We start from the raw sequence: 16,412 nt of genomic DNA on the forward strand, positions 1-16,412 counted from the left end.
TACTCCTCTGGTCTGTTATTACCTCTTTTATATGTCTAGTTCTCTGCGCTAAATCCCCACTGTTTAAAATACCAAGAATAGTAGTATCTGTTTTTCTAACTGGACACTGACTAGTGATAAAATCTGTGTGTATGCATGTATGTGCACATGTGTGTGGTATAAATCAATTTGTGTAACTATGTATAACACCTGTCACTATGTAAACATGTGAGAGTGTGACTGTGTGTGTGTGTGTATTCATGTGGTAGGTATGTAATGCCTATAAAAAGACTATTGAAGGGTAGGTTTTCAAAGGGAGAATAAAGGGGGGGCTTTCAATTTTCTCTGTATCTTGTTTATTTTCAGTTAGTTTTTACAATAAACAACTTTGTAGTTTTAAAACTAAAAAGTCAAAAAATCTTTGAATGACTCAAAGTTTCCTAAGTAATGATCTGTCAATCTGGTGGTGACTTTAACATCTTTAATGTTGTACTTAGAGGGAATATTACTATTCTTGCATTGACTTCTTATCCACACCTCTAGACAATCCCCTTTCTTAAGCAATAGGAGAAGTGTGTATCTGCATGGATCAACAAAAATATTTCAGGTTTGATTTTCTGGTGAGAGATTCTATTTTGTTCAATGTGGTCCAACAAATAGTATTTCCTCAACACTCACACAGGATACGAAGTCACTGTATCTCCTTCCGATGTCAGTATGTCCATTCTGCAACTGCTATGTCCACTCTTATACAATCCGAAATGGATATGAGGAAAAGTATGAGTATACTGTGTGGGTGGCCTTGCCATTTTTGTTAGTGGATTTTTTTTTAGTGCTAAAATTTATCAAGTGCTAATTTCCTCAGGAATAAGACATGATGATGCTCTTAACTTCAACAACCTGAAGGAAGTGCTATATAATTACACTGTGACCCTAAGATTTTTATAATCCTTTTTAGCCCAGTAGAGTTTGATGTTGTGAATAAAAGGAACATCGTTTTAGAAAAAGCCCAGCAATATTCCGGTGATAAGACTTTAGTGGGTTTGTGGAGAAAGAAATACTTGTTTAAGTGACTTTCATCATGCCAGACTGCTTCAATGCTCTTTTTCTTGTCGGTCATGATTCCTTTTAAGCACTCCCTGGCAATATTGAAAACTTGAATGGGCGTGCCACCAAATACAGCAGCATGGTAATAAAAATCTCCCGTACCAAAAAGTATATATGCTTCTGATAACTTACTTCTTTCATATGGCACTCCTGTAGGGTCTTCCTTGTACCAGTAAGCGTGTAACTGAGCTACTGACTCCCCTAGAGTCTCCAATCCATACTTCCTGATGAAAACTTGGTCCACATCCATGCAGAAGAGAAAATCAACTTCATATTGGATATGGTCTTCAACGTGTTCACTGATAGCCTTCATGCGCATCATACTGATATCTTGCCATCGCTTCTCTCGCTTGATTTCAAACACTTTGATCGAACGGAGGCGACTCAACTGTATCCAAGGCATTCTGGAGAAGTCATCTATCAGGACATAAATTATGACTTTATGGCCAACCATGAAAAACTTATCTGCAGAGAACATAAATTTCTTCAAATAGTGGTCAATGTATCTGTGAAGCAAATAAGAAATGACTGAGTTCATTGTCTTACATTTTGGTGAAACAAGTACTACTTTAATTATCCTGGCTGTAGTTTGTCCAAACATGCTAGTAAGCAAACCAAATATTAGAAGTACTTCTTGAGTTGTAGTTAAGTGGTGTAAAAGCAAGTGAAGTCATCTGCTTTTCCTCTCCCTGACGGGGTTCTGCGAATTATAGGAAAGAAGAGGATTTCCTCATGAGGGGGAATGAAACTTGGTGAGGTCAGGAAACAGCATCAAGCCCAGGGCAAGATGACAGCCAGAGCCTTCAGGGTGATCAGAGAAGAGGGAATTTGCTTTTCAGGTTGTAGGCAAGAAGGTCTTGAGGCATTGCAAGAATAGCGATTGATGTCTGCGGCTTGCTTTAAGAGGAGTCAGTTACGCAGAAAAGGTCACAGGTAGCCTGGTCAGCTACTGCTATCTGCACTGTCTCTCTTGTTTTGCCTCATGGTCTTTAATATAACGCTAAGTTTGCAGGATTAGAAAACAAAACTCTCTCATTTCTCGTCCCTCCAAACAGTGAAACTTATCAGAACAATACGTGACCTGAGGTAACTTAAAAAAAGGATGGGCAATCATACACGCCTCAGCCTCAAATAATGTTTATATAATCCTTAAAAATAAGTTCTGAATATTGACCTAAGTTTTAAGAAACATAGTGGATGGAGTCAGGAGAAAACTTTCTAGTTTGGATTATCTAAAATACCTAAATAATTAAAGCAAGATAAATTATGAAAAATATCACTTAAAATAGTCTACTGAGTTGGAAACTAACAACTCAAGTGCAAAGAAATACAATTTATCCACATTTTTTATGGTTCATGCTTTGGTGTTACGTTTCAGAAATCATTTCCTGCCCAAAGTAGTGAAAATATGCTCTTATGTTTTCCTCTAGTTGCTTTATTGTTTTAACTTTCATATTAAGTTAGTTATCCATGTGAATGAATTTTTGTGTATGACATACTATAGGGCTGTTTTTGTTGTTCTCGGCCTTTAATAGTAATCCTATTCACCAGGAATGCCTGGGACTCACTGGAGCCCTGCTACTTCTGGCACGACCCCCCACAGACATTTCCCCTACAGAGCCAATGTTGGCTGGACCAGTCCTGGTGGTTCTTATTACACTTGCAAGATGCATCTCAGGAACAACTACCAGAGAACTTTGAAAAAATGAGATTTATTACTCACAAGTGCTGGAGGGTACAGGATAAGTGCAGGGTCACAGAGTGAGGTCCTACGTAGGGAGAGAGAAGGGGGTACCTTGGAGGTTCCACCTTTTTTGGGGTCGGGTGTGAGGTGCCTGGGGTTTCACAATTTAAAACCTAATAGCAAGAATGAAAGCACAGGAAGGAAAACGCAGGGTCACTCAAGTGGTCGGTTTTGTAGGTTACCCAGGCCTCTCTTTAAAAGGGGAATTTCATGGGAGGGGTGGCCTTGCTCTTTACCTAGTTGTCTAGCTAGTGACCACGTCAAGACTGGCAGTAGGTTTATCTGAGTTGGATATCTTTGACATGGATGTCTCAGTGATCAAAAGCTTAATGGCAGGCATTTACAAGAAAAAAAGTTTATTGTCAGGCACTCTCACTATAATGGCAGACTTTGTTTTTTTAAGTTTTAAAAAACTTTCTATTTTGGAATGGTGTTAGATTTATAAAACAGGTGCAAACATATTATAGAGAGTTCCCGTATGTGCTCTACCCACCTACCCCTACCGATAATATAACCGTGGTACATTTGTCAAAACTAGGAAATTATCAGTGGTTAAATACTATAACTAAGCCACAGATTTTATTTTGATTTCACCAGTTTTTCCCCTAAATGGCCTTTCTAGTTTCTAGGCTCCAATCCAGAATACATATTGCATTTCGTCATGATGTCTCCTTAGGCTCCTCCAGGTGGTCTCAGTTTCTCTCCAGTTTGGGTCTTTCTGATGTTTTCTTAGGTAAAGTTAATTTTTAATACAGTCACATTTATCAACCTTTTTCTTTATGATTAGTATTTTCTGTATCTTGATTAAGAACTCCTTTCTTGTCTTGATTTCACTAATATACACTATGGTTTTCCTGTTTGGTCTTCAAGCTCCCTGGGAATTATGTTTGTATACACTTGCCATACATACATGCCACAGAGGTACAATTGTGGTGTTCTTGTTCTGACATCACCTTTCTCCAGCCTCATTGTGGAAGTCTTTCCCTACAGATCCACAATGTCATAGCCATGGCCAGAGTCTTTCACTTCTGCATGGGTGTGTATGTCTTATTATATTGGCTTATTTGTTCATCCCTGTCGCAAATATTCATGTCTAAATGCTCCATATAGATACTTTTTTTTTAAAGATTTTATTTATTTATTTGACGGAGAGAGACACAGTGAGAGAGGGAACAAGCAGGGGGAGTGGGAGAGGGAGAAGCAGGCCTCCTGCCAAGCAGGGAGCCTGATGCAGGACTCGATCCCAGGACTCTGGGATCATGACCTGAGCTGAAGGCAGATGCCCAACAACTGAGCCACTCAGGTGGCTCAAATATAGATACTTTCAATCTATCCTGTTTTCAGTCCTACCTATACTCCTATTTTCAGAGGCACTTGATGCCATTAATAACTGAGATTCTCAGTGGTTCTTTAACACACACGAAAGAGTTTTTATGATAAAGTTAATGAGGATTTGGTTTCAGTGCCCCTCATTTGCATAGGACTCTTTAAGACTCAGTGTGTTCTACCAAAGGAGGGTGGGAAGGAAGAAGAAGCTCCATTTATGTCCTGAAAGTAGGAGCATTGCCCTGGCATGGGGTCACTCGTTGTGCCCTCTTACAGATCCTGGGGCAGCACTGGAGTCAGATCAGAATAGATTTGGGAAGGAGGTGCACAGGAGCTTCTTCTGTAAGGATTCCTCCCTCCCTCCTTCCCTCCTTCCCACCTTTCCTTCTTCTTTCCTTCTGTTTTCTTTTTTAAGATTTTATTTATTTATTTGAAAGAGAGAGAGTGAGTAAGAGAGAGAGCACAATTTGGTGAAGGAGTAGAGGGAGGGGGAGAAGCAGACTCCCCACTGAGCAGGGAGACTGATGTGGGGCTTGATACCAGATTTCAGGATCATGACCTGAGCCAAAGGCAGGCACTTAACCAACTGAGCCACCCAGGAACCCCTGTGTTATTTTCTTTTTAAATATAAATTACTATCAGGGGTGCCTGGCTGGTTTAGTCAGAAGAGCATGTGACTCTTGATCTTGGGGTTGTGAGCTCAAGCTTCACATTGGGTGTAGAGATTACTAAAAAAAAACAAAAACAAAAACAAAAAAAAACCAAAAACTTATAAAATAGGTCTATTTAAAAAAAGAATAAATTACTATTAATATTTAATAATGAGTTACTATAAAGCTGATAAAATTAGAAATTTTATTTTATTTATTTTTATTTATTTTATTATTATGTTCAATTAGCCAAAATAAACATCATTAGCTTTTGATATAGTGTTCAATGATTCATAAGTTGCATATAACACAGGTGCTCATCACAACACGTGCCCTCCTTAATACCCATCACCCGTTTACCCCATCCCCCATCTCCCTCCCTTCTGTAACCTTCAGTTTCTCATGATGTGTCTCCCTCTCTGATTTCTTCCCATTCAGTTTTCCCTCCCTTTCCCCATGGTCCTCTGCACTATTTCTTATATTCCATATATAAGTGAAACCATATGATAATTGTCTTTCTCTGCTTAACTTATTTCACTTGGCATAATACCCTCCAGTTCCACCCATGTGGATGTAAATGGTAGACATTCACCCTTTCCGATGGCTGAGTAATATTCCATTGTATGTATGAACCACATCTTCTTTATCCATTCATCTGTTGAAGGACATCTCAACACCTTCCACAGTTTGGCTATTGTGGACATTGCTGCTATGAACATTAGGGTCCATGTGTCCCTTCTTTTCACTACATCTGTATCTTTGTGGTAAAAGCCCAGTAGTGCAATTGCTGGGTCATAGGGTAGCTCTATTCTTAACATCTTGAGGAGCCTCCATATTGTTTTCCAGAGTGGCTGTACCAACTTGTATTCCCACTAACAGTGTAAGAGGGTTCCCTTTTCTCCACATCCTCACCAACATTTGTTGTTTCCTATCTTGTTAATTTTTGCCATTCTAACTGGTGTAAAGTGGTATCTCTTTGGGGTTTTGATTTGTATTTCCCTGACGGCTAGTGATGCTGAACATTTTTTCATGTGTCTGTTAGCCATTTGTATGTCTTCATTGGAGAAGTGTTTGTTCATGTCTTCTGCCCATTTCTTGACTGGATTATTTGTTTTTTGGGTATTGAGTTTGATAACTTCTTTATAAAAATTTATAATTTTAATGGGTAACATGTAAGTTGTTCAACTTAATACTTTTTTGTATGGGTATGATCTTTTTTATACTTTTTTTTGGGGTATGATTTTGATATGAGGGCAGCACTTGCTTCATAAAATGAATTGGAAAGTGTTCCTTTCTCTTCGATTTTTTGAAGATTATATAGAACTGATGTTAATTCTTTAAATATTTGGTAGAATTTTCCAGTGAAAACATCTGGGCCTGGAGAATTTAGGAGTTTTTAAAATTATGAATTCTGTTTCCTCAACAGATATAGGGCTATTGAAACGGTCGATTTCATTTTGGGTGGGTTGTGATAGTGTTTTCAAGGTCTATTTCACCTAAGTTTTCAAATGTATGTGTGTAGAGTATAGTATTCCCTGATTATTCTTTTGATGTCTGCCATGTATGAGGTGATATACCCTGTTTCTTTCCTAATATTGGTAATTTGTGTCAATTTTTTTTCTTTGCCAGACTTCCTGGATGATTGTGAACTTTACTGATTTTTTTGTCAAGGAAAAAGCTTTTTGATTCTTCGATTTTTTTCTATGGCTTCTCTGTTTTCAGTTTCATGGATTTCTGTTCTCATCTTTACTATTTCCTTAATTCTGTTTACTTTGTCTTTATTTTGTCCCACTTTTCTTAGATTCTTGAGGTGGGATTATTGATTATCTACCATTTTCTACAATAAAAAGCCTGAATATAAAGGACATTTGGCATTACCTACTTTCCTACAGCAAATACAGTCAATCCCACAGTAATTTTATGTTTTTCATAATACTTTTCCAATATTTCTTTATCAAAAGTGCCATCCCACACAACTGGAGCTGACCAGTTGGTGGTAGTCAGGTTCATGGATTCACTGTAAGAAAGACATAAAAATTATGAACAAGATACATTTTTTAAAAACTTCAGTAGGTGTTACTAAAGTATAAATCCTGTATCTGGTTGCAGCATTTCCTTACTCCTAATCCAAAGCCTGATTGTTATGATAAACTAGAGAAACAGCTTCTCATAAATGACTAGATCATTGCAAAAGTACATTACAGATTAGTTATACTGCGATTCCAAGATCATTGAGGACACAGATAAAATGTCACCCAAAGTCTAAAGTAAGAATATCTCCTGTATTTGGACGAAATCTCCTGGTCTGAGGCTTTTTGACATTAATTATTTTCAGAGATCATATTTTGAAAAATGACCTTTCCAGTTTCATAATCCTAAAATGCGGCTAGGCTACTATTGCTGCATACTATCAGAAACAACTTTGTCACAACCCTGGAAGGTAGAGTTTTAGAGCAATCAAGCAAAAGTTAAATCAAGAAAAGAATGACAACACAATAGGAGAAGGAGCTTTGTGGGATTTTAATTTAGCCTTATACCAATTCCCTGCCAGTATGGCAGTGGTACCGAAAACACCAAACCATGTCCTCAGTGGAATAACTGCTTCTGGAGAAGAATGGATCTAATTCCGAAGCAATTGTGTTTGTCCATTTTGACCTGAGGGTTCCTCAAAAGACTGGACTTCTAGTGCTTTCCTTTGTTTTGCTTAACTCAGAACTCTCTCAAAATGGAAAAATGGGTAAGTAGAGGGCAATCCTTGAAAATGTTTTAAAAAGGAACAAGCCCCTGCCACCTGAGGCAAGAAATTACAGTTGGAATAAACACTGGATGTGCTGAAAGCCTGGGAAGAAAAGTTTGGAAGAGAGTTCTTTGAAAAGTAAAGCCTTTGACAAGATCCTATGTATAATGAGGAATTAGGAAATCCATGCACATGTTCAGAGCAGATTACATGCTCAGAAAAGATCTCTGAAGATCCTAAGCTTTCACCTCTGGATGATATTTGGACTCAGTAAAAACAGGAAGTAAGGCTAAGGTAGAGTTGTAAATAGCTGGGCTGTGTTGAAGGAGGACCCAAACACAGAACCAATCCTCAAGGACTGTGTAAGAGAGTTCATTTCTTCCTTCTTCTTCTTCTTTTCTTTTCTCTCCTCTTTCCTTTTCTTCTTCTTCCCCCTTCTCCTCTTCCTCCTTTTCTTCATCTTCTCCTTCTTCTCTAAGAGCCCTCCAACCACCACCATCACCACCACTCTGGCTCTAGTCATTTAAGAACATCTCTGTCAAACCACTAGCTGACCACAAACCAAAGGAACAGAGACCTCCCAGACCAAATAAGACAAAGAATACAGTCTTTAAAAATAGTTTGGAAAAGTCACTAAAAAGACAAACAACTACAATTCACAGTAAGCAAGAACAGCTCTAGGAGGTAAGAGAATCTGACTTCCAAAGTGATCACATTATAATATACAAAATTCTTAGTTTTCAACTAAAAATTATGAGGCATGCAAAGAAACAAGAATGTATGGTCCATTCATAGGGGAAAAAATTGACAAAAACTGGGGAATTGACAAAAACTAGGGAAGCGCAGACATTGGATTTACTAGAACCAGACTTTAAACCAACTATTTTAAATGTGCTGAAAGAACCAAAGAAAACTATGGACAAAGAACTAAAGGAAACCAGGAAAGCAACAGCTTAACAAATAGAGAATGTGAATAAAGAGATAGAAATGATAAAGGGAGCCAAATAGAAATTCTGGAGCTGAGAAGTATAATAGTTAAAAAAACAAAAACAAAAACAAAAAAACCCACCAAACTTATCATAAGATTTCAGCAGCAGATTTGAACAGGCAGAAGAAAGAATCAGATACACATAGAACATTTTAACCAACAACAGAATACATATTCTTCTCAAATACACATGGAACATTTTCAGGATGATTATATAGTAAGCCATAAAGCAAATCTCAATAAATTTAAGAGGGCTGGAAACATGCAAACTATCTTTTTCATTGACAATGGAATGAAATCAATAACAAGAAAATTTGGAAAGTTCACAAGTATGTGGAAATTGAACAACACACTCTTAAACAACCAATGGGCCAAAGGAAAAAAAAAACCACAAAAGGAATTAAAAAATACAATGAGATGAATAAAAATGAAAATATGACATACTGAATCTTACAGGATGCAGTGAAAAGCAATACTCAGAAGAAAATGTATAGCTGTAAACATCTATATTAAAAAAGAAGAAAGATATCCTATAATAACCTAACCTTCCACCTTAAGGAACTAGAAAAAATCAGCAAACTAAACCCAAAACAAGCAGAAGGAAGAAATAATAAAGACTGAAGAAGAGACAACTGACCAAGAAGAAGAGAAAAAAATGAGAATTAATGAAGCCAAAAGTTAGTTTTTTTTTTTTTAAGATTTTATTTATTTATTTGACAGAGAGAGAGATCACAAGTAGGCAGAGAGGCAGGCAGAGAGAGAGGGGGAAGCAGGCTCCCCGCTGAGCAGAGAGCCCGATGCGGGCTCGATCCCAGGAACCTGAGATCATGACCTGAGCCGAAGGCAGAGGCTTAACCCACTGAGCCACCCAGGTGCCCCCAAAAGTTAGTTCTTTAAAAAGATCAACAAAATTGACAAATCTTTTTTTTAAGATTTTATTTATTTGTCAGAGAGAGAGAGAACACCCAAGCAGGGGGAGCAGCAGGCAGAAGGAGAGGCAGATAGAGGGAGAAGCAGGCTCCCCGCTGAGCAAGGAGACCCCGATGTGGGGGGCGTGGGGAAGCAGCGAGAGTTGAATTTTATCAGCATGTTATTTGGAATCTGTGTAAATGAATATATGGTTTTCTCCTTTGTTCAATTGTTGGTTTGAATCATCATCCCGAGTACAAGGATATGCCTTACTTGTCTCATTAGTGGGATCCTGCGCCAGTTACTAAGCTAGCATCTTTCATAACTGAACCCACCACACTATACTTGGCTTTATTGTCCTGAGCTGGGACTCTGCAAACCGCATTTCTGCTTTGCCAGTGGGCACCCTGGGCGGCTCTGCTAACAGAGGTCACTGGAGAAAAATTACAGGCCTGGAGGAAGAAGGAACTTACTCTTTCCTGTTTCCAGTGAGCTCCTTGCCTACCTCCTGTTCCCTCAAATCTCACACCCCCATATCAGCAGTTCCTTCCCAGACCAGCCGTTGAATCCAGATTTCAGGTTTTCCAACACTTAAAAACCCAGCCTCACAGTGCCCTTCCCTAGAAGGCTGATTCCCTGTCCCAAGAGGCCTATCAAGAGCTGAGAGATATCAGCATCAGTGGAGTGCATAAGAGTTTAAGCTCAAGTTACCTAGTTAACAACTTTATACTCATTAACAATTCTTTGTATTAAATTCCCAGTTAAAATAATTCTGGTGCTTTCTGTGTCCTGATTAGATTTGAAAAAAGGAGAGTCACAGACCATTATCCAATCATGATCTTAACTGGACATCTCCTTGCAAAGTTTTAATAAAGATAAGTCTGGAAATGCTGCAGCACCAGGAAGAAAAACAGGAGGGTGTAGTAAGAAGAGGAAGTCAGAGAGGCCAGAGGAAAGCTGCCATATTAAAGTGAGAAGTGTGCAGATGGCCCACCTATCTGATTCGGGCTTTGGTTCCCTCCTTGGTGAAATGAGGAGAATCAACCAAAAGATCTTAGATACCCTCTTCACACTTTGACCTGACATAATTTTAAGGCCTTTGGGTTTCTGTCATTCTACATTCTCATTTATGGAGAATGTGGGCCCTAACGTCCATTCCCATTGCATCTTGGTCACTGCTTATTTTTTTAAAACGTAATCAAAGATCCACCTGCCATCTAACGGTTAGAATGCCATTTGTAGTATTGTTGTCATCTGTTAATTTCTGAACGATCTATGGATCAATCTCACATGAGTTTGATTTGGAATTCTTACCTGGGAGAAAACCAGTCTGATAGTTTTAATTCTTTTGACTGAGTATCCACAGACCTATCAGGAGGAATAATGCAAAGAATCACACTGTATCTATTTGAGTTTGTGGTAACTGAGTGTCTTCCAAATCATGGACTATGTTATAATCCGACATAAAGTGCAAGATAAGCGTGCAGCAGTACAAAAAGCAATGATCGACTTTGATGGGAGTGGCAGGGAAAATCACGATTTCTTATCTTGACTTGAGTCTCTGGGCTGCCCAGAAACCTTTATGTGTTTCCACAATGCTCATTCTCCTTCTTCTCATTGATAGAGAAATACCCATCATCACATAAAAGCTCCCTCAGTCTTCTGCCACCTTGCCTCCAAATTTATCTTGAGCACTGATTCCCCCCGCCTTTTATTGCAATAAAAATGTAACCTTACTTTCTGGCCTTAAATATCCTATCTGCTCAGGAGTCTTGGTTTGAAGGGTTTCTCCTCGGCTTTCTATTTGATCAGTTGACATGCGTGCAGGCATTTTCCTGTGGCTTCAGACTTGTTTGTGCATCTTGACCTCTCCCAGGAACTGAAGACCCAGACATCAAATTGTCTTCTACTTGAGTTTGCACTGACGCCACTAGATGATGTTTGATGTGAAAATCATCCTGTCTTCCCCACAGTAGGTCCCTTTCATATGTTGCCTTATCACTTAGATTGACAAAGCAGAAGTTATGAGCAATGTTCTACACTCAGAGCACCCCTAAATCCTGACCTCAAGTCCATCATTAACCCCTACTGGCTGTACCTCCAAAACATCTCTCAAATCCATCCCCTATCTTCATCCTCTGCCACCACATGACTTGAGATCACCATCATCTGTCAGGGCTACGGTAGTAGCCTTCTAATTGGTCTCACTGTTTGTACATTTTCAACAAGACTTTGTAGTATGAAAAATGTCAAAGGTCCACAAACTGAAACAGAAGAATATAATGAACCCCCATATTCCCATCCCCCGTAATTAACACTGTGATTCCTTCTCTACCTGTCCTTGCACTGGCCTTTTTCAACCCATTCTCCATATGTCCACTGTACTTCCACTGTCATGTTTCTGAAGCTCCACTGTTCTATTTAACAGGGTTCATTGGCTTCCCATTGTCCTAAGGATCACATCTACATTCCTTAAATGGCCATGACATTTTGAGTGATCTGACCCTTCACACTGTTCCAGCCACATCTCCTACCCAGCCCCACAATGATAACTTTCCATACTCACTTGCCCCTTTAAATTTCCTTAAACATGCCACAACTTAAACCAGCTAATTCCTACATAGCCTTTAGGTCTTGTGTTAAATATCCCTACCTAAGAGATGTATTGCTAGATAAAATTAGTTTTCCTTCATTAATAGCTAATACTTATGGAATACTTTCCTAAGTATTATCTAATTTAATCCACCCCTATGAGATAGGTATTTTTGTCATTTTTATTATCCTCATTTTACAAGATAAGGAAACTGAGACACAAAGAGTTTTTATTATCTTGTCCAGATGCACAGCAGGTGGAAAGACAAACAGTTGGGCCTGAGTCCTTACTTCCTCCTTCCTATACACTCTAATGGCACCCTGGCTAGCCTATCATTGGAGAGTTGATCCTGGACTGAGTTCAGGAGGGGATTGGGCGGCTGTGGAGCTGAGTTGTATGTCATGAGTGAATACCACAGTGTCCAGGGTGTGACTAAGACAAGGCCTTCTACACAGGCACCTGCCTCATTGACAGCAAAGCCTTTGGATACCAAGCATTAGTGTGTTAAGGCCATATGTGTAAGGTCTGATGCGAAGGAGAGCTGATATTAATGATAGAGTGATTATTAGATTGTATTGCATTGTGTATATTTTACCAGAAAACATGTTAAATCATTCTTTCTCCCAGCCTCTTCTGCATGTTCCCACCTTTGTCTAGGGGTTTTCCTCTTGTTTTCAAGTAGTTGAGAGTTACTGCCCCCTGTTAGCCATGGCTCTATAGAGGGGAAACACCCTGCCGATGAAAACCATCTTACTGTATTATTTTCATGCACAGAGCAGCTCACCCAGATATGGAGTCACTGTCCTGGTGAGAACATTGTGCACCATAGAACCACCAGAGAAATAAAGCTCTTAGACCCAGCAAGCATCAGAAAGAAATTTCCTTTTACTTCACTATGTGGGTTCCCATGACTCTAGGGAGAAACTGAAGAACATACTATGATTTGGGGTCTTTTGCAATTTTTAGGGAAGTTTTCCTCTCTGCTCATGTTCTGATAGTATGATTTTGTAGGTGGCCTATGGTTAATAACAATCTCCCAAGTCTTCTAACCAAAACTTTATTCCTATGTGATTTCCCAGAGCTTTAAAAGACCCAGAATTTCTGGAAGCTGGGTTCTGGCTCCATCACACGTTTCCCCTAACCAGTTCTCACTCCTAGAACTCCTAGTCCTCTGACCTTATATGAGCATCTCCAACATATGTTTGCAAAGTTATTTTGGTTTACCCTGCCTTCAGGAGCCAAGGACTTGCAGGTACCCCACTGTCCTCCAACAGGTTTTGTCCTCAAAGAAGAGGTCATAGAGCATTTGTAAATAAGACTTACCGGCACTGGTATATCTGCTGTAGTTTCTTTGTGCTTAGGATAAACAAAAAGCATTATTTTACTTTTAAACTTATATAAAGGGTTTCCACATTTAATTTTTTAAAAGATTTTATTTATTTATTTGAGAGAGAGAGAGAGAGCAGAGGGAGAGTGAGAGGAAGAAGCTCAGCAGAGAGCCCAGTGTGGGGCTTGATTGGAGGACCTTAAGATCATGACTTGAGTCAAAGGCAGATGCTTAACAGACTGAGCCACCCAGGCACCCCGGGTTTCCACATTTAAGATGACTAGTTATACTCCATCAATCCATGCATTTTGTTACCTAATATTGCCAAATATTCAATGAACACATAATATTATGGACAGAATATTTTTGTCCCCTCAAATCTATATGTTGAAATCCTAACCCCCAGTATGATGGCATTAGGAGAAGGGACCTTTGGGACATGATTAGGTAATGAGGTTGGAGTACCCCATGAATGAGATGAGTAGCCTTGCAAAAGTGATACCAGAAGACTCCCTTGTCCCTTCCGCCATGTGAAGATACAGGGAGAAGGCAGCTGTCTATGGACCAGGACACCAAGTCCTCCAGCACCTTGATCTTGGACCTCTCAGCTTCCAGAACTGTGAGAAATAAATGTCTGTTGCTGATAAGCCACCCAGGGTGTGGTATGCCATTATAGCAACTCAAATGGACTAAGACACATGCTACGTGCCAAGTACATTATTGGTTGTAGAGAAATAGTAGTGACTGCAGTTAAGGACTTCATATGCTGGATCTTAAAGAGAGGAAACCTAATTCTTTGAGCTAGAAATGAAAGAAGAGCTAACTTAATGTCATTGAAACAATGGAATTTGCTAATTACCCATGAAATCTTTCTACTTGTGTAAATATATGGAGGGCAGATACCATACATAGTGCCCGAAGTCACCAATAACAGGGATGTTTCTTAAAGGCGCCACCTATTTAAAAATGACAGTTTCTCTAACATTTGCCAACTGCCATAATTACATGGTCAATGTCTTGGTGGCTTAACATTGCTTCTCCTCACACATATGAGCCTACAAAAATTACATTAGCTTTGATCACATTAGAAGCAAAGAATTTTTATGCTGAAGGATGTGTTCATGCTGATATATTTGAATGCCATTTGGATATTTTGGGGTATGTTGGGGTATATATATTGGATTGATACATTTGGATGCTGATTTATTCAGGGGGTTAGCTTAGTTTGTCATCTTTCTGACAAACTAGATCCTTATCAAACCCCAGAATAAAATATCCATTAATTTTTATTTATTTATTTTTAAAGATTTTATTTATTTATTTGAGAGAGAGAAACACAGTGAGAGAGGGAACACAAGCAGTGGGAGTGGGAGAGAGAGAAGCAGGCCTCCTGCCAAGGAGGGAGCCCGATGTGGGGCTTGATCCCAGGGCCCTGAGATCATGACCCCAGCCGAAGGCAGACATTTAACAACTGAGCCACCCAGGTCCCCAAAATATTCATTAATTTTTTAAAAATTACCTGAAATGATACCATCTGTGCAAAGCCCATAGAAACAATAAAAGTAATAACAACTGAATTATTTTTCTTCCATACTTCATCCTTTCCTGAGAGGAAAAAGAAACAGAAGTAGGTTAAATACAGAACAATGTATACAGAATAAGATGTATTGAATTGTGATTCTCCATGACTTAAACCAGCTGATTTCATAGATATTGGCTAGGGTTTGAGGCACATCCAGTCCTTGGCTGTCTCTCTATATGAAAATAGAGTTGAGTCTGTGGAGACACTTTTTGTGGGAGCTAGCTGCCCAAAGTCTTGGGACGTTAGCTGGTCTAAGCTGACCTTGATGCAAGAGGTTTTATAACCTTCATTTGTCATTTCTAGAGTGCCCAGGGCTTTTCCTACAGAAAATAAAATACAAATGCCACTGCCCAGCCTACATCACAGGGTGGGATGTCAGAGAAAAGAGATAATTGTGAAAATACTTACTTGGACTCTAAGAGGCATATAGTTATGAAGAAACTTATTTTTAATGAATTAATATTATGAAGTTGGTCATTTCAAGACAGGTGATAGGAACAATAACAACATAAAATAGATGCTCTTTCTTAAAACTAATTGAATATAAAATTGAGTCCAAGAATGGGCTAAAGGCTTACCTATAATTTTTATATTATTTGTTCATTGACCTGGGAATTTTAGCCAGGAAATTTATGAAGCTCCTTTGTAATATTCAGTCTATGCACTTATGAAATTGTGTGCAGAAATGAAATTGAAGGTGGCTCAGCCTGATTGAAATTAAGGACAAACTCTTACCTTTTGTTTTCCTAAGATCACATAGGGCTTTTATATAGTTTCTTCCTTAGAGACTTAACATTTAGGGTATGGTGGTTTGGGAAGACATGTGGAAAACCTCACGTGGGCAGACAGTTTTCAAGCAGGACATTCTAAGACTTTTGAAAAATCATGAATCAGATAACTTGGTATTGGTTCTATGGCACTCCCTAGTTTGCCTGTTGATGATTTCAGTCTTCTTGGAATGATGATGTCATCAGATTCTCTTTTGATGTTGGAAAAATTGGATACTTGCAATCATAATAATTCGTATGCCAGTAGCTTCTCTTTGTCATTACCAAGGGAGTAGATTTTGTCTCATTTAGAAAAAAAAAGTAGGATCATTGAAGTTCTTTTCCTTACTTTGGTTTTGTTTTATAATACATTTTTTTAAAGAATTTATTTATTTATTTGACAGACAGAGATCACAAGTGGGCAGAGAGGCAGGCAGAGAGAGAGGGGGAAGCAGGCTCCCTGCTGAGCAGAGACCCTGATGCAGGGCTCGATCCCAGGACCCTGAGATCATGAGCTGAGCTGAAGGCAGAGGCTTAACCCACTGAGCCACCCAGGTGCCCCTATAATACATTTTTAATTGAAGTACAATTTGTATGAAGTAAAACACAAGCAATTTAACTATATACAGGTACATGTCTGTGTAAAACCACTTTAATTAAGATACAGGGCATCTCCATGACCCCAGTATCTTTTTTCTTGTGC

At 38.9% G+C, this 16,412-nt stretch overlaps 1 protein-coding gene across 1 annotated transcript; it reads right to left on the reverse strand.

The window, feature by feature from the left end:
* Positions 1-899: 899 nt before the first annotated feature.
* On the reverse strand, positions 900-14,959 carry LOC111146343 (N-acetyllactosaminide alpha-1,3-galactosyltransferase-like). The gene is given in 6 exon segments (XM_022501859.1): positions 900-976; positions 979-1,592; positions 6,689-6,823; positions 10,755-10,808; positions 13,357-13,389; positions 14,880-14,959. Coding segments are annotated over 6 exon segments (993 nt in total).
* Between the last annotated feature and the right edge of the window lie 1,453 nt (positions 14,960-16,412).

The sequence above is a fragment of the Enhydra lutris genome, unplaced genomic scaffold (genome assembly GCF_002288905.1).
Source record: "Enhydra lutris kenyoni isolate GAN:26980312 unplaced genomic scaffold, ASM228890v2 scaffoldscaffold13, whole genome shotgun sequence".
Taxonomy (NCBI): domain Eukaryota; kingdom Metazoa; phylum Chordata; class Mammalia; order Carnivora; family Mustelidae; genus Enhydra; species Enhydra lutris.